The 27,890-nt window shown below is 41.6% G+C and overlaps 2 protein-coding genes across 4 annotated transcripts in view; one reads left to right on the top strand and one right to left on the bottom strand.

Annotated features, from left to right (window-relative positions):
• Positions 1-161: 161 nt before the first annotated feature.
• LOC148638625 (C-C chemokine receptor type 7-like) lies at positions 162-27,278 on the bottom strand. Of its 3 annotated transcripts, XM_088622953.1 has the most exons (6): positions 25,531-27,278; positions 22,500-22,580; positions 17,353-17,414; positions 7,070-9,589; positions 2,836-2,849; positions 162-2,025 (listed from the first exon to the last, which is right to left on the bottom strand). In XM_088622953.1, the coding sequence occupies exons 5-6, from the start codon at positions 2,847-2,849 to the stop codon at positions 936-938; spliced, it is 1,104 nt and encodes a 367-aa protein (XP_088479079.1). In that variant the 5' UTR covers positions 7,070-9,589; positions 17,353-17,414; positions 22,500-22,580; positions 25,531-27,278; the 3' UTR covers positions 162-935. The 3 variants fall into 3 exon arrangements, with proteins under 3 accessions (XP_088479079.1, XP_088479080.1, XP_088479081.1); XM_088622954.1 differs by having other exon boundaries at positions 2,836-2,852; positions 22,500-27,278; XM_088622955.1 differs by lacking the exon at positions 2,836-2,849 and having other exon boundaries at positions 22,500-27,278.
• The window catches only part of cntnap1 (contactin associated protein 1), a 36,600-nt gene continuing 24,216 nt past the window's right edge, over positions 15,507-27,890 (top strand). The window contains exons 1-2 of the mRNA XM_088622947.1: positions 15,507-15,960; positions 27,275-27,376. Of these exons, the coding sequence (XP_088479073.1) occupies positions 15,897-15,960; positions 27,275-27,376 (166 nt within the window). The 5' untranslated portion in view covers positions 15,507-15,896. The remainder of the gene's footprint in view (positions 15,961-27,274; positions 27,377-27,890) is intronic.

Raw genomic sequence — 27,890 nt, 5'->3', positions numbered from 1 at the left:
CTGGCTTTTCAAATACTAGTATCAATCACATTGTTTTTGTGTGGAATTGACTGGAATTGTATCTGAAGGGTAGCTATTATAATGTACTTTACCCAGAGGGTCCTTTTAAAACTGTTCTAATTTACTGCAATCTATTCTTAGACAATAAAGAATACAGTACATTTTTAGCAACACAAAAACAGACCTAATGTTTTGTTTTATTTACACTTCAATTATACATGAGTTTTTCATTTTCAAACTTGTGGAACTAAGCACATGAACCTTTCCGCCTTTCTAATGTAGATTTTTTTTACATAACTAATTCAAACAAGAACAAATAACATATGAATACCTATAAAATGTACAAAATTCTAATGGCATTGCAGTGTTATGCCACAATTACCCTTGAGAAAATATTTACAGCACAACAGATTTAGTTTTTCTGCAAACATGCCGAAAATGAGCTAAACAATGTCTTTTGAACCGTAAATGAAACTGGCAGTGCGACACTACCAGTGTGATCAGCGTCAGCATCAGAATCCTTATGACAATGGTGAAAGCATTTGTTTTACTCCAGAAAGACTGTTTGCCACCAAGACATTGTTGATTTGATCATGCTGAAAAAGACTGAAATGGAAGACAGGGACTCAGGGAATGTATATGTACAAAAACAACTAGGTTTTCATATTTTTTTCTGAAGAATGAGTTCTCTGCATACTGTCTGGTGGTTGGGGTTGGGTTTTCGTCTGCTTTCTGTCTTAGAACACGGAAGAAGTGTCGGCAATGGTTGTCAAAATGAAGGCGAAAGACGAACTCAAAAACAACACGGGTTTAATGTTCAGTAACATTTCCCCCAGGAGCAACATTTCTCCAAAGAAGGAGTCTATTCTCGGCCGTCGGTCTGTGGGGTGGGTGGAGGGGGTGGGGGGGGTTTGGGGGTTCGTCTGCCTTGTGTCTCAGAACATGGAAGAGGTGTCGGTGTTGGCGGCCGAGCCGGAGGCGAACGACAGGCGCTTGGAGCTGCTGGCGCGGGCCGTGACGTAGCAGGAGTACTGGGCCCGGCTGATACAGCGCAGGTCCCGCAGGAGCAGCAGCACGTCGTTCCGGAAGCGGACGCCCACGAAGGCGTACAGCAGGGGGTTGAGGCAGCAGCGGATGAACGCCAGGCTGCCGGTCACGTACTCCGCCACCAGGGTGTTGTGCCAGTCGGAGCAGCTGGTTCCCAGCAAACCGGCCGTCTTGAGGAACAGCACCACGCTGTAGGGCAGCTGGAAGACGACAAAAACCAGCACCAGGGCCAGAATGACGCGCAGGGCCTTGTGCTTCTCCAACCTGCGGCCCTTGAGCAGGGTGCGGATGATGACGGAGTAGCAGAAGAGCATGACGAAGAAGGGCACGCAGAAGCCCACCGTGATCTGGGCCAGCCGGGTCCACGCTTTGATGGACGGGCTCTCCTCTGTCAGGAGGGTCTCACAGAGCAGATCTCCGTCCCTGGCTTCAACGGTGGTGAAGATGATTTCTGGAAGACTCAGGAGTATGGAAGCCACCCAGACCAGGACGGTGCACCGCTTGCTGTAGACGACGGTCTTATTCCGCAGCTTGTGGGCCATGGTGGCCATGACGATGACCACGTAGCGGTCAATGCTGATGCAGGCCAGGAACAGGAAGCCGCTGTAGAAGTTGATGGCGTAGAGGCTGCAGGTGATCTTGCACAGGGGCATGCCAAAGACCCAGGAGCCCAGCACCATGTAGGTGGCCTTGAAGGGGATGGTGAGCAACAGGAACAAGTCGGCCATGGCCAGGTTGAGCAGGAACACGTCGGTCATGGACCTGAGCTTGAGGCGGCGGTAGAGGATGTACGTGGTGAGGACCAAGGAGTTGCCCAGAATCCCGATGAAGAAGATGAGGGCGAAGATGCAGGACTGGAAGATCTTGATGAAGCTGTGGGTGCGGCCAATGTCACAGAGCTCCGGGATTTCTGAATAGTTGGAGGTGTTGTAGTCATAATCCTGCGTGGAGGTGCTGTAGTCATCCACCGTCGTCATCCTAGAAGGGATGGATGGGGGGGAGCTTTTACAGAGAGATCATGGTCACAAAGGCACCCTCCTTTCCAATAAAGCAGGAGTCTTACACCCCCTTCCTGGAGTGTAAATAACTCACATTTTTTTCTCCTTGTAATTAACGTTTTATTTTTAGAAGTTTGCAGTTTTTGCTTACAACGATGCTGCAAAACGCGAAAAACTAATTAAATTAAAAATAGGCTGCAACCAAAGCAACAGGTAAGCCCAGTTAAGCTCAGCTGATGGTTTACCGTTTCAGCATCTTCTACCTCTTGTTTCAATCAGGACTCTGTATCTGGTTCTTAACAGGTCATTGCTTCACATCACATCAACACAGGGAAAGAAATAGTTATTTTTCCCTTTGATGTACTGTAGGACAGGCTGATAATTTCAGCCTTTCCCAGGCCTGCTCTGCAGCCTTTGAATTGAACAGGAATTCTGGTGAGGGCTTGGCTTAGCTAGGCACAGCTTGGGTGCCAGTGTGAAAAGTGCATCTAAACCAGTCCCCAATTTAATTGTACGTTAAACAATTCAGTTTTAAGATGAAGAAAACATACAGTCTCTACACATTTTGCGCCCCAGGTGTGGAACTGAACCCAGGGCCCCACCAGGCAGTAATGTTAACCCCTGCACCACCATGCCACCCAGAAGTTTGAAATAAGTTACCGTATTACTCATCTGTCATGGTTAAATTCTCAGTTGTGTGAAAGCTACACCACTCTACCGAAGGGCTGTTTCATGCCATTTTCACATGACCTCCAACCGTATGAGGTAAACATAGGCACTGTTTACTCACCTGGTCCCTAACATCTACTTCCAGGTTTTTCATTATCATCCATCATACCAGAGCACATGAAAAGAAAGGAATATTTATTTAGCTCACTCCTAATTACTGCTATTATTTTTAGCTGTTATTCTTAATTGGGGATTGGATGCTGTCTTTTGCTCTTGTACTTATGTGTTAATAATTTCTTATGTATGACCACTTGTTGTGACTCCACAATGAGCCTCATTGTTAGGTTGGTTATCTTTCAGTCCATTCCGCCATTTTGTGTTGGGTCACAGAGCCTGGCTCCCTATTGGTTCAAATGGATTCCTACGTGTCCATCAGAGGGAGTGGGCGGAGCCTAGGGTATTTAACCTGTTACTCATGGTGAGCAGCTAGCTTTGTGTATTCCTGGTTGTAAAAAAAAAAAAAAAAAAAAGCTATCCTTGACTGTGTGATGTTCCACAGCTTGGTTTCCCTGAAAAGCCTGATTCAGAACTTTCAGTGGTGAGTTCCCTGAATAGCTACATTTTTGTGCGACTTATTTGTTGTTTTTTTTAAATGTTTTCTGCCCTGGAGCACACATAAAAATGGACACTTGTTTTGCTCTTCATTTTGGTTTCCTGTGGAGATTTTTTTTTGCTACCGTGATTGCCTCTTAATTTACAACAAGGCGGTTCTGTCACAGCTACACTCAATAATCTTTCAGGTATCTCTTCAGCTACAGGTCACATAGTTTGGATTGTGTGATATACTGTAGGGGAACATTTGAAGACTGCATGAAATATTTTTTTAAGCAGAAAGTTGTCAGTGCATCAAAACCCTAAAGCTTTCTGGAGGTTTCGTTGTACAGTCAAAACATTGCTCTCAGTGTCATACTGATTTTTCACAATCTTTATTATTCACACTGAATGATGGTACTGTATCTTAAATTAAATAATCTCAGCTGTGTTAGATTCCAGGTCAGCAGCTTTTGAAGATTTAATGTCCCTTTTTTAGTTTAGTAGGAAAAACAGTCTATTTTTGCTCCGAACTGCAAAAATATGTTTTGAAAGTTTTAAGAGTGAAATAAAAAATAAAAAAAACTAAAAATATGTTCTGTACATATCTATTGGGCACATATATTTTTGTCCTCAAGGCTCTAAATAATGAACAGCTCTTCTATTTGTCAGTGATTTCAAACACTTCACAAACAACATTTTCAAATGCAGCAGAAACAATGACATCAACATATTGTGACCGACTTGTGTCTGAAATGCTGTGTGACTCATGGTTATCACAAAGTTGATTATTTTCATTTCTTGCCAGGGTCAGGAGAAAATGAAGAAAGAACAAAGGTTTTCTTCACACATAACTCTCATGGTAAGGTCAAAGGTGAAGTCTCACTTACAGTGCTTGCCAGATTTCTGAGAATTCTCAGAAATGGGAAAAAAAATAAATCCGGTGTTGAAGAAAGTGTTTATTGTGGGACTATCAGAGTAAGGTTACAGTTATAGGGAGAGAACTAATTTAACTCGTGAAATAATGTAAAAACAATTACAAAAAAGTACAAGTTTAGTTTCTGAATTTAGAAATCTAATTACACCATAAGTAATTAGGACTCTGGCCTCTACCATTACAAGCCAAATGTCCGTGGGTTACAGTATATACAATTTTGGAACAATATTCTGTAGCCTAGTTAATAAAATCTGTAATGTTACCAGTCCCTCTATTTTCTAACTTTTTCCTCCAATTCAGGGTTGCAGGGGCGCTGGAGCCTATCCCAGCAAGCAACAGGGATACAGGAAGGCAGGATACACTCCGAGTTGGAAAGCAGTCCATCACAGGGCAGACACACACACACTCACACCAGGGCTGATTCACCTACCAGCATGTCCTTGGACTGTGGCAGGAAACTACTGTAGAGCACCCAGAAACAACCCACACTAACATAGGGAGAACATGCAAACTCCACACAGACAGCACCCCAGGACTTGAACCCTGGACCCCCACACTGCAAAGCAGCAATTCTAATCACTGCACAACCAAGCCAGTCTAATATTACTCACTGGCCAATAAATCTTGTATATTTTCATGTTAACCAAGTAATAGATCATTCATAATTTCAAGTAATAGACTATTAATGGCCTATGAAGGCTGTTGATGGAGGTATGTACTATTTCAATACACAAAGATGTATTAATTAAGTTTCTTTTAGCTGAAAACTCATTTTTACACTGTATGGGTACTGTATATATAGATATATTCTTCAGCATTTCGAGATTTTTTTTAAACCAGGGATTTTCTGAGGTAACTTCAGGGCATCCAACGTGGGAAGAAAAAGACACTTCAATCGAGAGTTTTTGACTAAGCCTTAACCACAGGCAAGTCAAAACTCAACTTAAGTTGCGTGACAAAGTCTGTTGGTCGTTGGGTGAGTTAAATCTGACTAGGGTTTGTGAAGCAATCCGTGCTTTGTGCTTGTTATTAGTAATGTTGAAAGATTTCTCTGCTCATGTAGAGTGATTATCTAAAGTGATTTGTACCATTATCACAAACCACGGCACTGTGAGAAATGTGCCTCATCTGGGCAGCTCGTTCCTGGGAACTCTTGAACATTTTGTAGATGCAGTTTGAAAAGCAGAACTGAAAGACACTGCGAAGGTAAGAACTACATTCTGTATTTTTATAGTCTTTATAGATTATATACATAAAACAAGGCTTCAAGAATCTGTGCATTCCGTTATAGAATATAAACTTAGTTTTATTTCTGTATTTTTTGGTTTTGTTTAATTAAATGTACATCAGGAATAAAAATTATCATTTGGCAAAGTTATTATGGTACAAAAAATGTTCGAACCCTGGTCAGCACAGACAGCCAGAAAAATAGTCGCATGTTTTTTTGGGAGGGGGAAAAGAATTGGTACTCCAATTGGTAAAAGAATTGGTAACTTTCAAGGACATGACACTAATTTCCTGAATTCTTCTTAGAATGGTGGAGTTAACAGTTATACTATTTTACAGTCACGGGAAAAATCTATGTATAGATATTAAGGTGACCTTTCAATAACGGTTTGGAAAAAGTACATCACATACTTCAATTTATATATAGATTCACTTTCATTCTTGACAAATATTTTTGCCTTGTGTATAATTTTTCTAATGCGTATGGCAGAATTTGTCCAGATTCAAGAACGCCATTGCGTACTGTTATTTCTGTAAGACAAAACTAAAATGGCCCTAGGCTAAAAAAATATCAGCTCTTCCTTTTGAGCAACAAGGTTAATTTATTGCTTAAGAAATAAGTAGCCTATTTTTCTCTTTTAATGAGTCAAATATTATGTAAAAGCACACAAAAAAAAAACAATTAATTGGATGTGCAGTCAGCTCTGGTTTTTTTCTAACAGAGTGGTAAAAAATGTTGATGTATGCCCTCATATGTTACCCATAACTCAGATCTGTACGACATATTCAGTACCTCTAACAGTTGTTAAAAACTATTCTGACCAAGGAAAGTATGCACGTTTGTACTTCAAACTGTTAGTAAGCGATTTCTCTTGTTTATCTCGTAACTACAAAAAACGGAAATAGACATTTCTTCCTGATAGTTCTTTAAACTTTTATTATTATTATTTATTATTATTAGTGTTGTTGTTGTTAAACATTTGTCCTGTTGATTCTGTTCAGTGGTTTGAAATGATTACAGTTTTTTAAACCATTTTATTTAAAATTCAAGCACATTTAAGAACACAAAATGAAGGCCTAAAGTCACAATTCGAACTTTAAGTTTTTACACAGTGAAGGTGCATCACACAAAACAGTTTTTTACCAATCACTGTTTTTTACTAATTACCTATGTTCACCCTGACCGAATAAATACTTTTTAGGTATGCATTATTAATTTAAAAAAACAAGACTTCCGCACAGTTAATGTAAAATATTAAACATACCTCAGCGTTTAACATCTTATTACTTAACAATCTTGTATGTTTGTATACAAATAAAGATTCTTCTTGCTAAAACGTATCTACAATGTGTTGCATAAAAAAAACGGTTCAAGCAGATGAGTTTATGCTAAAATCAAGACACACATACTGTACAGTACTGTACAGTATCATGCGTTTTTCAAAGAAATCATGCCTTGTTTTGATAAAGAGTTGTTCTTACTATTGATTGCTCATGTGAAGACAAAAGCCTGTTGTTCCTTTTTTCAAAAGCCTCATTTTTTAATCTCAGACATTTTATTTGACATTGTATGTGCCCGACAGAGAAGCATTCGTCTTACCTGTGGAGCAGAGGCAGATCTCCAGAGATACTGGAGCGCAGCTCTTTGGTTCCTGTTTGCTGTGTGGTAGTCAGTCTCTCTCACTCTCTTCGTGGTTGTCAACAAGTTATTTGATTGTAGCAACTAAGTCAGAGACATCTGACTTTATTTGAGCCTATCCCTTGCGAGAATATTTTTATATTGCCCTTCTTCTGCACCATGAAATACTATTTAAAAAGTGGCAATGCAGCAGAAATAACACAAACCACAGAAGCGTTCGCCAACACGAAATTGATGAGCTAGTCTGCTGTAAAATTGTAGGATCTGTGCAAGTAAAAGACAATGCTAAGATGTCTCCCCAATTTAAACACAAATTCAGGTATGAAAGTATGATTATTGAAATAATAATACTCTTTAATTTTTACATTTTACATCTGTTCACCGGTGAACAGATACATGATTTTTGTAAGAAATGCATTGCACAACAGCATCGATTTTATTTACTACCAGTCAAGCAGGTAAAAAGCATTATGGTTACTTTTGAGGAAACCCTGGACAGTTTCTGAAGAAGCAAGACACTGCACACCTGGGTTGATAACCAATAATGTAACAAATTACAGGCCCTTAGAATTCAAAGTTCTTGCGTTATCTATGTTTGTGTTGCAATAAAAATAAACTCTTGTTTCCTGTCATCTTGTTTGCTTTTTTTGAAGGTAAGAAATCTGTGGATGGTTCCATCTGAAACCAATATTTAGTTAACAACTGAATACCCTTGGCAGTCACAAAACACTGATTTGTTACTTTATAGTGTTTTTTATTTCCAAACTCTTTTGGCTTCTACTCAGTTGAACTCGAGATGGATTTTTATGCTTTTGGGGCGGTGCGGTGTCTCTGTGGCTACAGGTCTGCGTCTGTGGCTGAAAAGTTGCTGCTCATCCAGCAGAGGAATCCTACTCCGTTGGGCCCCAGAGCAAGGCCCTTAACCCCAGCTGCTCCAGGGGCGCCGTATAAATGTCTGACCCTGCGCTCTGACCCCAACCTTCTCTCCCCTTCTGTGTGTCTGATCGAGAGCAAGTTGGGGTATGTGAAAAGACAAATTCCTAATGCAAGAAATTGTATTTGGCCAATTAGCTGATGTTATCTTAATTTGCATTGGATCACTAGGTTAAAAAATTAATTAAAACTGATCTTCAGTGTCTTGAAATACCAGAAACCTTAAGATGGAAATTTGCATGCAAGTTCGATTTTGATAACAATGTCATGAACTTCTATCATGATCTGGTCAAGCTAAGCAAGGCTGGGCCTGGACAGTACTGGAATGGGAATCTTGTAAGGAAACCCAGATTTTTGGTGTTGATAGACCTTAGTAGGTGGTGCTCTATATTCTATGGATCAAAATTTCCAAACTGGTCACAGAGAACACTATACTGTAGGATGTGCCCAGCCTTTGAAATGTCAGGACTTCGGTTTAACTACTTGGTCATTTAAGATTCCTTATAAGAACAGATGTCATAATCCTGCTGCCTTTGTCTGAAATCTGCCCTTGTGCTTGATTTGGCCTCCCTAAACTGATCTTTAGTTCAATTGCTGATATAATTTCTCAGTTCTTGACCTGACCAGCTGTGCAGTGGGGAGCTGGTGCAGCAATGGGCTGCCACACGTCACCCAAATGGGGGCTGCTCTTCACCAGGGGATGACGTTGGTCCCCCTCCTATACAGCATCTGAAGTGCTTTGGGGTGATCCTTCAAGGATGAAAAGGGCCGTGTCAATGGTTGGATTTACACGATAACGTGCTTCGAGCTCCTTAGCCCATCCTGAAGCCTTCGGGGAAGGGGGTAGGGAGGAGACAAAGAAAGCCACAGATCTGCACTCTTAGATGTGGAGGGGGTTCAGAAGTTCAGTGGGCGGGTAGACTTTTCAGAAGAAGAAAAAACACGAACTAGCGCAGAACACAGCTGGTTCGGTCAAGGTTGTTTTGGTGAGCGTTGCCCTATGGTTTTGGGTGTTGCCCAAACAGTTCTTCTAATCTCTGAAGGCCTGAGGGCTCTGCTTAAGGGCAATGGAAGGCACAAACCTGTCATAACCTGAGTATAACCTTTAGTTTGTGCTGCTGGGAAATTGTACTGCCTAATAAACAACCCTCGTGAATACAATAGAGATTTGCAAATAAGGGCCCTGAGAAACTCACATATTCATGCTGGTTTGTTCTTAAAGCTTTGAAACTGACAATGATTTCTCAACCATTTAGAACTCCTGAATATGAGCCAGTTGACTCACCACCTCTCTCATCTGTGACCTTTCTTGGGTTCTGACTGTCTTGGTGGATGGAGATCGGCGCCTACATCTTGGTAATTGTCATCTGGCGTTAGACACTTTGAGAAGTTCCCACGCAGGAGGGCTGGCGCTGCCTGGTGACATCTCTCTCATGGCTGATAAGGACAAGGTGCCAGGCAAAGTAGCAAGCCGATGACCCACTGCCCAGTTCATGCTCGCTCACACCCATCTTTGCATCTTGCTAGTTCTCCAGTCCTGTTTATCTGCTAATGAAAAAGCACAGGTTTGAACTGGCAAGGGCAGTACCATAGGACTCATTGTACAGTACAGTAATGAGGAACTGCCAATCAGTTCCTCATAACTGTTATATTGCTTTGTTTCATAACTGCTGTTATAGCAGTCTCCTATCAGTGGATGAATATTACATTAGTGCATCAAATTCCTTTTGATTAATTAAACCAGTGTCTGTTTCCCATTCTGTAAGTATTTAGTTGGTATCCAGGACAAGGTTGCATTAGAGTCATGTTGGGTAATTTGTGCTTCACAAGCACGTTCCACACTCATCGCTATTCATCCAGTTGCATTTGCTGTTTCCTTATAGTGACCGTTTTGAGAATTTGAGGCCTTGTAAACGTGCGCTGCAGAGTGATTTATCTGGGGCAAGATGGGCGAGTCTTCACTAGCTGCAGCTCTGAAGTGAGCTGAAGTGATTTTTTTTCTATTTACTGTGGCTGGCTGTAGGACTGAAACTCCCCGTCTGAATCATTAACCTGTGGTTAGGAAGATAGAGGCCTTGTACCCGTTAACCACAAGCTTGTTTATGATGAGAATGAGGAAAGCAAAAGAAATAAAAAAGAAGTGTTTTCTTTTTAATCAGAGTCTCGTGGTCTTGGTTTACAGAAGGCTGCTAAAAGACAGACATGAACAAAAATCTTATGTGTTTGTGAGCTGAAAATGAAGGTGCTTTCGCCTGGCTTAATTGCCATTTTAGGTTTTCTGTATAAAACATTGCGTTATAGCTTTGTGGATACCTGTAACAAGATGCACAGTTACCCTGCTGAGGCCAGGTCCTTGAGTTCTATAAAAAAACAGCTGAATAAGATCCTTGAACCGATAAGCTACTAACAATCAATTCAGAAAGATGGATAAAACACTTTCTCTCATTTGAAAAAATATCAGATGTCCTTATAGCTTTGTCTAGTACACACAGTATCTTGAAATCTGTTTTATCACTATAACCGCTGTGTGCAACACTGCTATCACACAAAGGGGTGCTGTTTCCAAATATAATCACGTAATGATTGTGAAGACTTTATCTTGAATTGTATAGGCTCTGGCTCCCTGGTGATCCATGAATACGAAAAAGCAGTTAGAAAAAGAATGGATGTCTTGAATTGTAAATTGTTCCAAAAAGCAGGTACAGAAATCTGAAAACCTTCCTTTTTCTAACCACTTTATCCAATACAAGGTTGCAGGCGAGTCAGAGCCTATCCCAGCAAGCAATAGGCTCAACGCAGGTCCACTCTGGATAGAGTCCATCACAGACATGGACCCACTCACTCAATCTTTCCCAGAAGCTAATGAATCTGCCAATATGTTTTTGGACTGTGGGAGGAGACCCACATGAGCACAGGATGGACATACAAACCCCACACAGATAGGCAACCCAAATCTGGAATTGAACCCTGGGCCCCAGCACTGGACCACTGTACCACCATGAAACACAATTCTAAATCCAAACTCCATTATAAATACTGCACCTGCTCTTTGCATGACGTACTTGGTGTGGTGGCTCTGTGGCTAAGGTTCTGTGGCTGGAAGGTTGCTGGTTCGTATCTCGCGGCCAGCAGGGTAATCCTACTCTGTTGGGCCCCTGAGCAAGGCCCTTAACCCCAGCTACTCCAGTGGTGCCGTGTAAATGGCTGACCCTGCGCTCTGACCACAAGCTTGTCTGTGTGGCTCATGTAGAGCAAGTTGGCGTATGTGAAAAGACAAATTCCTAATACAAGAGATTGTGTATGGCCAATAAAGTGATTTTATCTTACTTGTTTGCTTGGGTGCACTATCAATTAGAATGCTGCCGAGAATTCTAAAAATATTTTTTCTTTGTACTTGTTTAGAAATCACAGAATGAAGAGCACAACGTGCATATTGTTCTGTTTTCACAGATCATGAATAAATAGGTTTGTCCTTCATTCTACAGGACTCCCTACTTTGCCCCCTCATAAGCATGTTAGCAAATGCAACATTTGGTGGGTCTTTTTCGGCTCAGAAATAAAAATAAATCTCATGCAAATCCAGTACACGCTGTGCAGCGGCGACAGAGCTGCACTGTTCCATAAACCCGTATCTTAATCCCAAAGCCTTTCCAGTTTGCCCCGCCTGTCATAAATCCATCCCAAATGCACAGCTGGCTCTGCAAGCCTTTACCCTGGTGAAGATAAAAAACAAACCAGCAAAGTGCCATCAAGCTCACTGCTCCTGACAGCTCTGCCGTTTGCAGAACTGAAACCACAGGTTAGGAAGTACTGTCACCTGATGCTCTTGTCACTCGTGCAGAGGAGAGGCGTGGAGTTCAGGAGACATCGGTATCTTACTGTGATCCCCAGTAAGCAGCTGACTCACTGGATCATGGGAAAGTTTCGCCTTGCACAATGCACTACATCACCGTGCAGCTGGTGACAGCACAGAAAAGTCCATTTACACCAAGCCACTCCTATTTTCTCACTTTCAAAATACCACCTGCAAATAGAATTCACAGTTTTTTTGAAAGAAATCCTCATTACCTTATTATGTGTAGCCATTGAAAGTCAGACTCGTAAGAACAAGAGAAAGGTTTCAGACAACAGGAGGTTATTTAGCCCATCCAGTCTGCTCTGTACTTAATAGTTTAGTGATCCACTCCTTCATTTTGATAATATGTATACCAAATACCATGAGTTTTGTACATTGCTGCTACAATAACAGAAGTAAAGTGTCTCATTCAGATTTGCCAGACAAATGCCCTTACACTTACATAACCCTAAAGTTTCATTTATTACTTTATTTTTCCAGGTGAGTCAATTATGAACTTTTCCATAGAAGATCTGGATAGTACCTATTTATGCAGTTGGGCATTTATTGGAGCAATTTGAGTGACATACCTTGGTCAAAGGCGCAACCAGAGCCCCTCACCACTACTCTATACTGCTTGATGTGTTCGACGCGGAAACCTCTCACATGGAAAGGCATGGAGAATCCAGGGTTAAATACATACATTTCTCAGTTTCATGTTCCTATTAGTGCAGCAAAAGTGTTTGTGTGTGTGTGTGTGTGGGGGGCTAATGCTGATCCTGGACAGCCACATTGTAGCTGGTTAAAATTTAGCTATAATCCGTTTAGTCAGTTCATGGGCCCAAATCAATCAGGAGTGACAACCTGTGGGCCTTGTGAGCTCCAAGGATGTTGGGAGATTCATTCCAAAGCGCTAAACTACATAATTGGTCAAATAACCTGCTCATGAACTCATGAACCCTCTGGTTAGCAGGGCTAAAGAACAGGTTGATAGACACCAGCTGTCAGCATACAGTATACAGTACAAACTATAGTTGACTGTACACAGCCACATGGCACTGTTTAACATGACTGTTTCTGTTCTGTCCAAGCAGCACAGGGTTAACAAACCCATGTAATTTAACATCAGTGATGATATTTGCTATAGTAGTAGTACTAATGTATTTGGTTTGATTCAATGCAATTTACATTTGCGCCCATTTATGCAAGTCTTATTTATGCAGGTGTTTCACAGGAGCAATTCAGGGAGGATGGGATTTGAACCCACAACCTTCCACTAACAAGTCCAGAACTGTGATCGCTGCTCCACACCGAGTCTGTGTGTGGAACGGAAGGGCCAGGAGGAGGCTGGGGATCTGGTGAAGAGCTGAGTGCCAGATGGAGCTCAGCGGGGCCGGTGACAGCCCGTCATGGCTGGGGAGAGGATGATCTGATTCCACTTTGGTTAAGTGCGGTGCGTAACTCAAGAACCCGGAAAGCAAACACTGGGAATGAGACTCTGGCCCTTGGACGTCAGGACCAGCTTTTGTGAAATTTGGAAAATGCATTAGTGCACAGGAAGTGTCCATTTCATGGTTAAGGGGGGAGACGGGGGGAGGACGAAATTTAATAGGTCATTCCATCACGCTTCTTATTAGATAGATAGATAGATAGATAGACGCCACTTTATTGATCCCGTGAGGGAAATTGCAGTGCAACAGCAGCTTAACACACACAACACAGCCACAGTGTAACGAATTATATACTAATAGTACAATACATACAATACAATACAAGAGTTACTCACAGTCCGGACACACAAGAGGAAACTAGAACAGAACAGTACACAGAAAATCGTATCACACGTATGAATATAAATATAGATGTAACCATAGATATAAATATAAATATAAATGTATTGCACAGGTCCCTGGCATATATTGCACAAAAGTGGTTGTAAACGGGAAAAAGAAAAAGAAAAAGAAAGAGAACAGATGTAGCAGTATATGTGTATATGCGTTTAGTCCAGAAACAGGTCACTGTCGCTGTTGCCTCTGCCAAGACGCAAGGTGGATGCGTTGTACAGTCTTATGGCAGACGGCAAGAATGACCTCCTGTAGCGCTCCCTGTCGCACCGTGGGTGAATCAGTCTATTGCTGAACGTGCTCTTCATTCCTGCAAGCCTGTCATAGAGGGGATGGGAGAAGTTGTCCATGATGGCCTCCAGTTTGGACATCATTCTCCTCTCAGCCACTACCTCCAAGGGGTCCAGGTCAGACCCAATGACAGAGCTCGCTCTCCTGATGAGCTTGTTCAGCCTTTTGGAATCTACTGCTCTAATCCCAGAGCCCCAGCACACCACTGCGTAGAAAATGGCACTCGCTACCACCGACTGATAAAACATGTGTAGCATCTTACTACACACATTGAAGGACCTGAGCCTCCTCAAGAAGTAAAGTCGGCTCTGTCCGTTCTTATAGATGGCCTCGATGTTCTTAGACCATTCCAGTCTATCGTCGATGTGCACTCCCAGGTACTTGTACGAGTCCACCATCTCCACGCCACTCCCATGGATGTAGACAGGAGTAGGTTTGACCTTTTTCCTCCTGAAATCTACCACCAGTTCCTTTGTCTTTGTAACATTCAGTTCCAAGTGGTTCACCCCACACCACTCCACAAAGCTGCTGACCAGTCCTCTGTACTCCTCCTCCTGCTCACCCTTGATACATCCCACAATCGCAGAGTCATCTGAGAACTTTTGCAGGTGGCATGACTTTGAGTTGTACTTAAAGTCCGAAGTATAGAGGGTGAAGAGGAATGGAGAAAGAACTGTCCCTTGAGGTGCCCCTGTGTTACTCACTACCAGTTCAGACACGCAGTTCTGAAGTCTCACAGACTGTGGTCTGCCCGTCAGGTAGTCAGTGATCCACGAGGTCATGGAGGCATCGACTTGCATCTCCTCCAGCTTCCTCCTTAGAAGTAAGGGCTGGATGGTATTGAAGGCACTGGAGAAGTCGAAAAACATGATCCTTACAGTGTTGCCAGCCCTGTCCAGGTGTGAGTAGGCCCTTTGCAGCATGTAGATGATCGCATCCTCCACACCAACACTGGGCTGGTAGGCAAACTGTAGGGTGTCCAGTGATGAGCTGACCATGGGTCTCAGGTGGGATAAGACCAGTCTCTCCAGTGTCTTCATGATGTGAGAAGTCAGTGCAACTGGTCTGTAGTCGTTGAGGACAGAGGGGCGCCCTTTCTTTGGTACCGGGACCAGGCATGATGTCTTCCAGAGCACCGGGACTCTCTCCAAGCGCAGGCTCAGGTTGAACAGTCGCTGGAGCACTCCGCTCAGCTGATCAGCACAGGCCCTCAGAACTCTGGGACAGATGTTATCTGGTCCTGTGGCCTTACCCCCGTGCAGCCTCTTCAGCTCCTTCTTCACCTGGTCAGCTGTGATGGTCAGCCTGGCCCGGGGGATGATGCTCATAGTGCTTTCAGTGCCGGAGGTGTTAATGGCGGAGGTGTTGGAGAGTGGCAGCTGTGGGGGATGGGTGGGTGAGCAGCCGTCGGGGGTTGTAGCTGTAGGCGGCCATGTTTGTGGGGGGATGGAGGAGGTGTTTGGCAGTTGCAGCTGTGAAGGGTTAGGGAGAGCAGAAGCATTAAAATTAACGCCACTTTTTTATTCTTTCAGAGGGATAGGATAATAAATAAATTCAGATGCGACCCGCACATGCTATTTTAAAGCATCTTGAGTTATAGTGTCCTGAAGCATTCAGACGCGGAAAACAAGCTATAGTTGGAAGGATTTATCCACTCGGACGGTGCGCGCACCCGTGTGGAGCGCCGCAGCAGTAATAGATGCGCGCCCCCGCTTCCAGCTGGGACAAGCCGTGTGGTCGGGAAGCAGAGTTGTGCCAGAGCGTGCTAAAGTTGGGGAAAAGGGGGGGAAGAGGATGCTGTGGTGGTCGGCGGACAGGAGAAAATATTAGCAGAGGATTTTGTTTACGGCTTAAAAACAAGAGGAACACCAGCCTTCCATAAAGGATGAATGGCAAAATACTGAGCTCAAGCCTTTTAATTTTACTAGGTTTACAGCACTTCTCGGCACGTAAGTCACATTTTGTGTTATTTCTCTGATGCGAAGTGTTTTTGTACCAAACGCTGTGGGAAAATAGCATTACAGTGTCAATTACTAGGGACGGCCGCTTAAAAAAAAATCAGGTAGGATATCCCCGCACTGCAACATGAGGTGCGTGCCATACAGAGGAAAAAAAAATGTGGCAACGTGTTAATAAAATGTTGCATTTTCGAAATAAGTCCACGCTAACATGTAACAGTTTCCTGGTCTTTTCATTCAGATGATTGTATCCCGCTATGCAGGACGCCAAGAGCGGCAAGAGTGCGGTCCGGTAGATGATGCACGGTGTTAGCAGTCAGCGAGGTACTTCCCTGCTTCTGCATTGCAGTGCTACAGTAACTCGTGCCTCCTCGGAGTTTCTGCATGGAGGAGGGTGTCACTGAACGGCCTGTGTGGAGATCTGCCCGCAGCGCCCTGCGCTTTCGGGTCCAGGACAGGGCGGGTGAGCGGTGTCGGAAAAGCTGTGCGAATCGCCGCAGACAGCCGGGCGGAGGCGTGAGCCAGGGTGCCGAAAAGGGACTCGGGTCCAGAGGCAGAGCTGCCTAGCTCCTGCTTACTGCGGTTCTCACCTGGCCTGCAGGGAGGAGTGCTTCTCCCGTGTTCCTCAGCCGTGTCAGAAGCCGCTGTGCACAGTATATTTAAAGACACCCGGTCTGACACTGACTGTAAGACCAATTCTTTTTTTTTTTTTAGTGTCTGTATCTTCATTCTGCTGATCGCGTTAGAAGGTAGATTAATGGCTTAAATACGGGCATGTTTCCTTGTGGAATTTAAGGTAATCTAAATGATTAAGGAGGAAGGGAAAATGCAGGAGGGATACTTTTATTTGAGGTCTTGCCTGAACTCGGCTTGTCTGCCGATTTGTTCAGAGATCGGATGAATCATCCCCCACGAAAACAGCCGAAGGATGCCCTAAAGGCTTTCTACACCGGGTTGGGACATTTTGTTTTTTCAGAAACCGTTAAGTGATATTTGTAAAGGAGACATCCCGTATTGTGGTGCGCTTATACGGTGCCTTGCAATGTGTATTAATTCATTCTTTTCCAAGGGTGTGATACCAGTACTGTAGACTGCAGTGGTTATTGGGTTCTCCACTGATAGTCACCAGCCTTTAGAGCAATTGATGTCATCGCATTCAGATGGGTGGAGCTCAGAGTGAATTTAAACAGCATTTGAACAATTTCCAGAAGTAAAAAGCATGTATGCTGTATATAAAACACGTCAATAATAGCAACAATACTACTAAGACTACTACTTATAATTCCATATAATTCTATATAAAAATGGGAATTTATATCAGGTAATAAGTAATAGAACCTGAAATTAGTTCATACATATGGAAACAGTAATTGGTGCTCCAACCTGTTCACTCTGTTAAGGAGATACATTTCCATGTCAGTAGCTTCTCCTGTGAGCAACATGCTCTGCAAACAAGAAGAAGAGGAAGAAGACATTATGATTTGCTTATTAAATGTGAGGTAAAATAGAAAGTCAGACTGAAAAATAAGATGGAAAACGATGAAAACACCTTAGCGGTAAATTGTTAATCAAATCTGAATATATGCAATGACGAAAACCAGAAACTAATAAAAAATGATTTGGGCAGCTCACATGAGGAATTGTGCACAATAAGATGAGAGTAATAGAGCACGCTCAGCTGATCTGCAGTATATGCAGTAATTGTATGATATATTAATTAGAAAGGCATGAATGGCAACTACACAACTGAAATGTAGTTCCTCATGCTTGTTAAACTGCTGTAACGAGTTTTCTCTGATGAAGATCTGGTGCAAAGGAACAGGACTGGAAGGAGATAGCTGGGTATTAAGGCAAAATGCCGTAAATTCATTAGAAGCCTTCACTAGGTTAATGAACTCCTGGAAACAGGAACGTATTGCTCATTAGACAAGTATCCTGGCACAGGATAGTGAAACCGCTTCCGATTGCTCTTATTCAATCTATCTCACCGGAGTCTATCAGGAATGTTTTTTAATTGGGCTGGTAGCCCTGCCTACCTCTGATGCAATTTTTAGTTTAGAATATGGCACAGATATCGAACTAGTTTCATAAGTCGGTGCAAACTGGCTGTGCGTGATTGAGGAGGGATAGGAGTGTAAACGTTTAGTAAGGAACTGCGGTCCCCAAGAAGCAGCTCTTGCTGTCGAGCAAAACAGCTTATATTGAAGGGGTAGGAAAAATGCACATCTAGATACAGCAAGTCATGCTTTCAACCAGTGCGACAGAGTCATGAACTGCTTGCATTTGAGTATGTTTGATTTGGCTGATGCTTGAGCAAAACCCATCGTTTTGACCAAACTCAATGAGCAAAACTCATTCTGGTTTGGTTTTCAGATCCGTTCTTTAACTCGAGCACACTAATTAATTAGGTCAATTGATAGGAACCAAGCTGAAGAGGGGTGACCCAGACTGGCCCCATTAGGTAATGAAGAGTGTCTCTAGCGATAGAGGGCGGTCTTCTGACAGTTGTTTCTGCTGTCAAAGCATCAAGATTGATTTCTGCTCATTTTTGTTAAAATGGGTAACAGCGTAATGACAGAGGCGTGCAGCACAGAAGAAAGCTGACTCCAGCATTAATACCAGTCCAGCTGAGATTGCTATTAATCTAGCTCAGCCATTTTGCTGAGACTTGTGATCCACATGGGCACTCAGGAGACTGAATTTTCACTCCAACATTTTCTCTACTCATGCAAGAGGAATACCTACAGTATAATACCTACATAAGAAGGTTTACAAATGACAGAAATCAATTCAGTCCCTATGGCCTGTTTGGTAGTTATTAATGAATAGATCCAAGGCTCTCAACCAGCTGTTTCCTGAAGGAAGTCAGGGTAGCAGCTTCAACACCATGGCTGGGTGGCGTGTTCCAGACTCCCAGAACTCTTTGTATAGAGAAGGACCTCCTGTTCTACATTGTGCGTTTGTAACTGGGACTAATCCAAAAAGAAATTACCTTTCATTAGAGAGACACCTGGCAAGTGCTGGTCTTGCAATCGTTGTATAGGAGGGATCTGCTGCTACAGTTGCTCTACTGTACTTCAGTCAAATTGAACTCTTACATTTCCGCTGGGCTTAGATGTGTGAGTCATCATTCTAATGCATTACAGCAATGGCTCACTTTAAAACTGAATCAAAACCTGGCTGCAGAGGCATCAAAAAATCACATACTGTATGTTCATGTGGCTATACAGTATGTGATATCCACTCCTTGTATATGTTGCATGGATTAGTCTACATTTCACATGCTTTTGCTGTGTAAATTCATGTAACTTTAATGCCATAATGTCTCCATTTTGACACTGATGAAATTTGTACCTATATTATTTGTGTTAGGGGCTCACAAAAGCAGTAAGTGCAGACTCTTCACACAGGGAGTCCTTGAGTTTCGTGGTTTACAGAGCCTTTTCCAGAGAAGATGAAACACAATGTTCTGGCACAGACTGCAGCCGGATTAAAGCAGAGTCTGAACTGAAATTCACTGGGCGTAATGGTCAGGAGCTAAGCCCCTGCTACAATCCATTAATTTGCTATTCACTCTATCCTCTGTCTGGTCTGGAGTCTCTGGAAACGCTGAGATGGCTCATACTGTGTTCTAAATATTCAATAGTCTGGCAGCAGGATCTGTTACTCCAAGTTACTCTGCGTTCATGAAAATGGAGTTTTAAATGTCTGACATTCTGGGACAGACAAGGATATTTTCCACCTCTGATTAACTAAATGTGTTTGGTACACAAAACAATGTATTGCCTGTATTTATTTAATGTATTGAAGTATTTTTTTCTCCTTGTGCAAATATGTATTTAAAAATATTGTTTTAGCATTTAGTCCCTACATAAACACCTGCATTTTTAGTTTCCTATCATTTTGGGTGTTCCTGAAAGAATACTAATGATAATAGCAACCACAGTTGCTCAAAACACACTGTAAATACATCTGCATTGTTCTCTTTTATTGAATATTGTAATGGTGGTGTGAATGTTCCAGAATAGACACTGAGATGCATCATGTTATTGTAATGGAATATTCACATTACCTATTTCAGAATATTGATATTTCATATGTGCATCTTCATTTTCTTATGACTGTGACTGGAGATATCACGATACATCATGATAACTAACTCATTGTCATTTGTCGTTTTAAAAGCATTATCTTTTACCTCTCATTATCTCTTCGCTGAAGATCTTTTTCATTTTTTGTCATATTGCTGTTTTGCAGTCTTTCTCTGTGCATAACGATGAGCGTTGTAAAGATCTGAGATTATTTTTGTGGCGGTAGGGGGCAGCGATCATTAATTAAGAATAAATCAGGAGCAAAGACGTGAGGCACGCTGTATTGCCTGGAGATAATATTAAATATTCTGAACACAAGTTGATTTTTACTGACAGTGGAAATGTCCTGGATTTTAATTCTTCGGGTCAATTGCAGGGAGATTAATGCTAGGGTTTATAGTAATCGTACCTCTAGTCTTATTCTTTGTAATGCCACAGAAAAGATATGTGTCGCATTACTGACGTTGCAATTCGGTGTTGTCGCCTAAATCGTTGTGCTGGTCGTTTTGACTATCTTCTGTGGTATCGGTTCAAGCAGTGAGGTACAGTGCCTTCCTGTGTACCGAAGGGGCGGGTTAGTTACCAGAACACTATTATGCTGAAATCAATGCACTTTGAACAAAGTGAAGCCCGAGATTTGCTATTCTAGAGTAAGAATCATTGATTGGAAAAAAAGAGTGTTACTTGTGTGAAACACATGGAGATTCGGGTTGTCTTAAATTCTGTGCTTTAGAAATATTTCTCATGGAAAAAAAATGTTTAATGACATTACTATCGAATATCAACTTTGATGGTATAATCGAACTCTTTGTAAAAGTCCGCATTAAAAAAAAAACCTCTGCCGCAGAGATTTGTCCGTGTAATTAAACTACGTAACTTGGACTAATTAAACTAAATAACTCAAAATTCGTCTTCGATTAAACAATGCAGACAGCAAGCATTCGAACTTTGAATTCTGGCGAACACAAAGGACGAAGAAAGAAGTGTTGATGAATCCCCCTGCAACAACTTTTGGCAGTAGGTCGGTGTTTAAATTTATATTTCTCTTATAACAGCGGGGATTTCCAACAGCCAGGAAAAGAGCATGGAGGACAGTAAGCGCTTTGATTGGCTGAGAGTGAGGCGACACTGTAAACCAATGAACAGGAAAGTGGATTTTAATTGGTTAATTCCCAACAATCCTTTTCCAAGCTGATTTTCCACTTTAATTATTGGATCACGCCTTGTAGTGTGCTGCGGGAACGTCGAGTTCATTCACGCTAAACGTGCTTTCACTACCTTCCAGTATCAGTTTAGTAAACGTAATAAGAATTGTAAGTATAACAACTTTTGCTTAACCCGCTTGGTTATGAGACGGCCGCCCGGTCATAGGACTTAACCAAGAAGTAGCAACAGTATAATGTTTAAATATTTTGAGCTTTTTTCCACCATTTCATTTTGCTAGAGTTTCACCATATAAAAACACAAAAAAGTGTCTATATTCTATATTTTACGGAGACTATAACTAAATGTAAAGCCAGCCAATATATGTCTGTATATTGAGGGATGGGGGTTTCATCTGAATGGATATTCGTTAAGAGTTGGTTGTTTTATGTGACCACAGCTGATTCCTGATATGGATTGTGCAGGCAGATTCGTGGGCATGTACTGTATCTATGTGCATGTAAAGCAAGGATATGAAATACTGATTCTTGGTGTCTGTCTCAGTTTACCGCCACGCTGTGAGCAAAACACTCGTTCCAGTCTGAATACAACCCAAGAATCTAAGAACATCTCACAAAGGAAACTTCGGTGCAGTTCAAAAGCATTTTTTTCCCCCACAGAAATGTCTGTGTGACGCCGTTTGCTCTCTCAGTGTGTGCCTGTTTGAACTGCAGCCATTGTGCACCACTGTGAAATAACTCTATTCTGATCCTCGGCTGAATAGACACTGATGTCAGAAAATTAAAATTAACGATGAATAAAAATACAGGAGCAGCTATAATTTGATAGAAACCAACTACAACACAATGTGATTAGTGTCTGTAAATCGAGGACATGGTGCTAATCTCTGCAGCGTGAGGCAGTGATGTGTCTGTCCTAGACCTCTACAGCCTTTACAGATTTTCTAGAAGGATTGGGAACATGATGATTTCCCAGCAATGTAAAGTGAAGGATTCAACGAGAGATGCAGTAGTTTTTATCGGTTAAGGGCAAGGTATTTCAAAACTCTGCACTCAATTCTGTTTTCATTCATTAAACTCTTTAACCATCTGAGAGCAATCCTTGTTTTCTGTGATGAGTGGGTCAAGTGGCGTCACAACAGATGACCAACCAAAAGTTTAAAAAAAAGGAAATTAGGTCAAATGTAAATGATATAAGTTGAGAAAGCATTACAGAACAATGAAATATGAACAGATGCAAGCATTTACAAGCATTAAAGGGCAAAACTGATCTTACCATAGAAGTGAAAACACTCTCAGCTGCACGTTCCTCTACAGATGATCCCACTGGTGTCAGCAAACTGGAATGATATAGGCTCTAAAATGATATCAAATGGTAATAGTTCTTGGAATATTTAACATGATATACTGTGCCTTAAAAAAGGCACAGGGAATTACAGCAAATGATGATGAGACATTTTCATGGAATATCTGCAGATTCACTTTGACCAGTGCAAAGGTAAAATGAGTAAAGATCACAAAGATGTGTTTAATAGAATGACTGAATAATTACAGAATAATGCAACTGAATGAGAGTGAACCAGTGAGCAGTCTTACAGCTGGACTGTGAAGTGGGCAAAGGGAAAAGGCTACCTGAATAATTGGGTAAACCTGCACTGAGGTACACCAAACACACACAGAGAAACAGATGATGTCATTGTAAGAACACCAGACTCCCACACACTTAAACAAAGATGATTAAAAAGGTTTTTCTTTTGCGCGTTAGCTGATAATTGTAATTTTTAGCAAACTAGTTTTCATAATTTCCTCTCCCTCTTTTGCCTTTTTACAAGTCCACAGAATAAGAAAAAAGACATTTTCCATTAAGTGTAAAGACTTCCAGACTTAAAGATACTGATGTTTAATTGAATGCTGATCAATTCTGAAACAGTTAATAGGCAATAGCGATGTGTAGGGTTATTAAAAAGTCCAGCATACGCTTGGACTTTATTTTGTCTTTTTTTAAGTGAATACGTCTGCCCAAGACTAGTTTATAGTCAAGTTAAAAAAAAATTCACACAACAACACCTGCCCTCACAATGTGTGCGTAAGACCTGCAGAACACTTTTTAATATGTCATAAATAATTGTAGCATTCTTTATTGTAACTCTTAACATTCAGAGCTATTTCTTGAAAAGGGGATTCCCCATACAGAATAGGTCTGGGAACCACTGTGCTATAAGAATGGAGTAGGAGTGTGAATCGTCACAGGCTTATCTGAGTGTTGTAAAGTAGCAGTTGTGTGGTTTCTGTGTAGGCTGACATGAGGCCGTCTCTTTCCTTACTGAGAACAATCATGAGATGTAGATTACACAGAAAGAAACTCAATCTCAGAATAGGATTTTCTATATTATTTTAAAAAGGAAAATGATAGAGATAGTTGTTAAAGTTATATTTAAGATATTTATAGTTAGATATTATTAGGATGAGGGATTTGTAAAGTTCAATAAAATTGATTTATTTAGAGGGACTCAAACATTTAGAAGTCATAACATACAATATGAATCCTAAAATATCATAGTCTCAGTCATACTGTACAGCCACCTTCAGGGATGTAAGGTAACTACAGTACAATTGCCAATGGCAATTTAAAAGCAAAGCTGACTATTTATTAGACATTATAATATACAGTATGTCTCTCCATCACCCTCACAAAGGCTAATACAAGACAATTTGCACGGTTTGCAAGGTTTAAGTAGCTTAGCCTTGACACATTGGTTACTTGTATTGTCTTTCTATAAAGTAAAACATAATATTGTTTTTAGAAAGCATCTTTATTCTTCAGTCTTCTAAGCTAATGTAATGACTTGTAATAGCAAAACTCAAACAATTTGGTCAGACTTCATTTGCAAAATTATTTTAAGACCAAGAAAATGAAGTCCAGTATTTGTCATTCATCACTGTAAATATAGATGAGGGGTTTCAAAATGCCTGACCATCTCCTGTGTTCATTGTAAAAGGGTGTGGCCTTCAACACCATGAGGTCATCAAAGCCCAAATGCCTTTACAGAAATATTAGAAGGTATATACAGATGTATATTTTATAATACATAAACACGTAAATCTCTTGTAACGACTAAATAACAATTTGTTCTCAACTGATTGGGGACCAGTTTATAAATGAAGGTTTCATTAATTTGTGAGACAATTGCTGTAAGAGGCATCTGAACAGTTAAGAAGTGAAAAAGAGTAATGTTTTGCAAGTTACTGTTGAATTGATGCCAGTTCGGTAATAACCTGCTAATTTGTGTGAACCTTGGTTATATAATTCAATCACAAAAGCTGGGATTTACAGAAACTACTGTGTACATATATCCTGTGTACACAGACTTTCATCTGTGTTCTCTGCTGAGTTTTTACAATGACCTTTTCACATTTCACACCTCCGAGATTGGGTGGAGTTTCTAGCCCCAAAACAACAGTGTTTGCTTTGCACTTCTACAAACAGGTTCCACCCAGGTTTCTCTGAGGGTGACAAGAGAAAAAAGTATTATTGTTTCACCATTTGTAGTTGTTTCACATCGCAATTCTCGCAGACTCTCGACAGCAGGGTGACTAACAGTACCTTCACAAAGTTCACGATTTTGTGCTTAATTCGGATTTTGTGAACTGAGCGTTGGGATGTTGTGTTTTTCCCATCAGTCTGCACCGTGTGGATGGTATCGGGATTCCGAATTAGGAGGAGATACAATATCCATCACTGTGGTTGTAGATATTTTTCACTTATGTGAAAAATGTAATATTTATCCTTCAGCATTCCTGAGGTGTTATAGAATGTGCAGGACCCTCGAGAAACAATATGGATGGATGGTTTGATTAAAAAAAGAGCTTTTTAAAATGATCAAATAAAACAAGAACATAAATATACTCTGGTTAAAATACTTGTTTATATTAGCATATCACTCCTAGGACTGGAGAACCACTGCTGGAAAGCAACAGTGATTTCTCTAATTAAATCAGTTCATATTCACGTTGTATTTCAATAACCTAGAAGGTAAGAACAGAAGTCGTTTGGGCCCATTTAGGTCATTTGGTCGCGATTAGTAGCTTAACATTGTAAGTATTCTACTTATCCCACTATATTTGGGATGGTTAATTAGATTAAATGAAAAATTGCAACAGAAAAAATGGACTTATACCGTGTCATAGGCATTTACCTACACGACAACCACACCAGTTGTGGAGATTTGTCGGACGTCTTCCTGCGAAGCACATATTCAGGAGGGGAATTTTGAAAATAAAAAAGCGTTTCATTTTTGGCAACTCACCCGTTTCACAGATACGGTTCTTGAGTTGTGTATTCACTGCAGACCAAAAATCAGGTCCTCAGCTGCACTCTGGGGCGTGATTCTGATCAGCACTCTGCGAGTCATTTCTCGTGACACAGCTGTAGCTCGTGGCTCCCGCCGTCTGGTGCTGACCACATCCTCCTACGTTTTGATAGATCGATTGCTTCTGCACTTTCACAAACTGCAGCCCCGGTGGAAGAAACTCACCGATGAAATCTGTGAAATATCTCGATCCTTAAAATGCCCGAAGTTAAACACGAAAGGAGGCCGATGGCTCTCTGACGTTTCTCTCCTTAAATCTACAGGCGTACACCAGCCCTCTGCATAAAGAATGCCCCCTTGCTCGTACATAATCGTTATTCTTTTGTGTCTGCGGACCTGAGTACTCAACTTCTCTTTGAACAACGTCCCGAGGTGGTTAACAAACAAGGAAACACACAGAAAGGCACCTTCAACATAAAGATAAAATATTCATAAAAAGAATAAAGCATAAATGAAGCCCATTACTGTAATGAAAAATATAATATAACATTCCTAACATTTATAAAGGACAGCATAACTAAACAATAAAATTATCTAAATGGAAAGACTGGATTAGAAAAATAGGATAGAGATTTAATCTCGCATATTGGAAAAGAATCCCAAAGATTCTTTCTTTCCCCAACTTGCTCTCCATGATCCACACAGACAGGGAAAGAATAGCAGACCTGTGTCAACAGACCTTAGGTAACATATGAGAGAAAGTGGCTGTGTTGCAAGTCCATTTAGAGCCCTAGATTTCAACGGCAAGGTTATAAAGCCAACATTAAACTACAAGGCAGCCAGTGAAGAGGTGCTAGGACAGGAGTTATTTAATCACATGACCTGGACCCAAATATAGCAATATACTTCAACCTACTACTAAACGCCAGAAAACCAGGCATATGATGTTACAGTATGTGACGATAGCATGTGACAATGAAAAGTACTGTAGCCCCACTTCCTCATGGCACTGAACTGCTTCTTGACCTTTAACCCATTACCTTAGCCAGTCTTATTCCTTCCTCTGCCTTAAATAGCTTGCCTTAAATACCAGCAAACCTGGCAATTGTGTCAGGTTAGAGGTCAAGGAGAAGTCCAACACCAGAGGGGCAAGATTACTACAGCATACAGCAGCTATATCAGCCTGCAACTCACAGCTGGCAGCCCACTGAAGGTGTGAGCCTGGCCAGTACCTGGAAGGAGACCTCCTGGGAAAGCTAAGATTGCTGCTGGAAGAGGTGTTACTGGGGCCAGTAGGGGGCACTCACCCTGCAGTTTGTGTGGATCCTAAAGCCCCAGTATAGTAATGGGGGATACTATACTGTAAAAAGGCGCCGTCCTTCAGGTGATAGATAAAACCAAGGTCCCGACTCTCTGTGGTCATTAAAAATCTCAGAGCACTTTTCAAAAACAGTAGGGGTATAACCCTGTTGTCCTGGCCAAATCTATGAACTGGCTCTGTTCTCCTCCCCACTGAGAGCTGGTGTATGGTGAGCGTACTGGTGCATCATCCAAGTGGGGCTGCACACTGGTGGTGGTGGTGGAGGGGAGTCCCCATTACCTGTAAAGCACTTTGAGTGGAGTGTCCAGAAGCGCACTGTATAAGCGTAACAATAAGGATTATTGTAAGAGTATGAATATAAGTCCATCAGTGTCTTCCATTAGTTTGTTGTAGTTTAATTTCTTTCCTATTCTCTTTCAGGACCCTGTAAGGATCCACTTGTCTCTCCACTCTACGCCTCCTCCTTCTTGGCATCATCCAGATATAATTTTTTATATTCTCCTAATTTTGCAAGGTTATACGGTAAGGAGTTGGAATTGTCCATGTCTTAGCCATGACCTGTCTTTCTCTTTGTTATTTTTAATCTTGCTAACCTGATGGCGTTTTCTTCCTTCTGCATTGCATGCAGTCTGATTCTGTGGAGTACTGTGCTCATATACTGTACATTAACAGGTATTGAGCTCATTGGTACTAGGCCGTATCGTATCAGAATTCAGCACCGTGTCTCTGGGGGGAATGGAGAAATAGGAGATAGAAATAGATTGAGGCTCACGCTATTGAGGCACCCATAGTGTAGGTCGGGCTCTTTAGTCTTTGGTGATCCCTGGTTCAAATCTGGGTTACCTCCCTAGCTGACTGTTACTGGGTGTGCCCAGGTGCTGATGCACCACTGTGTCTTGGTTGATGTTTAACCCTTCAGGATGTCCTGAACCAGCTGCACAACAGTCACCTGGTTGTCAGACAACTGTGGTTTTGTCAGTGAGAACTACATCTGTCCTCCCTCAGGTACCTCAAGTCAGCTGTCAGCACTGGAAGC

Source organism: Lepisosteus platostomus, chromosome 28, assembly GCF_059453375.1.
Source record: "Lepisosteus platostomus isolate fLepPlt1 chromosome 28, fLepPlt1.hap1, whole genome shotgun sequence".
Taxonomy (NCBI): domain Eukaryota; kingdom Metazoa; phylum Chordata; class Actinopteri; order Semionotiformes; family Lepisosteidae; genus Lepisosteus; species Lepisosteus platostomus.
The sequence above is the reverse complement of the archived record's forward strand: the minus strand, read 5'-3'. Positions and strand labels throughout refer to the sequence as shown.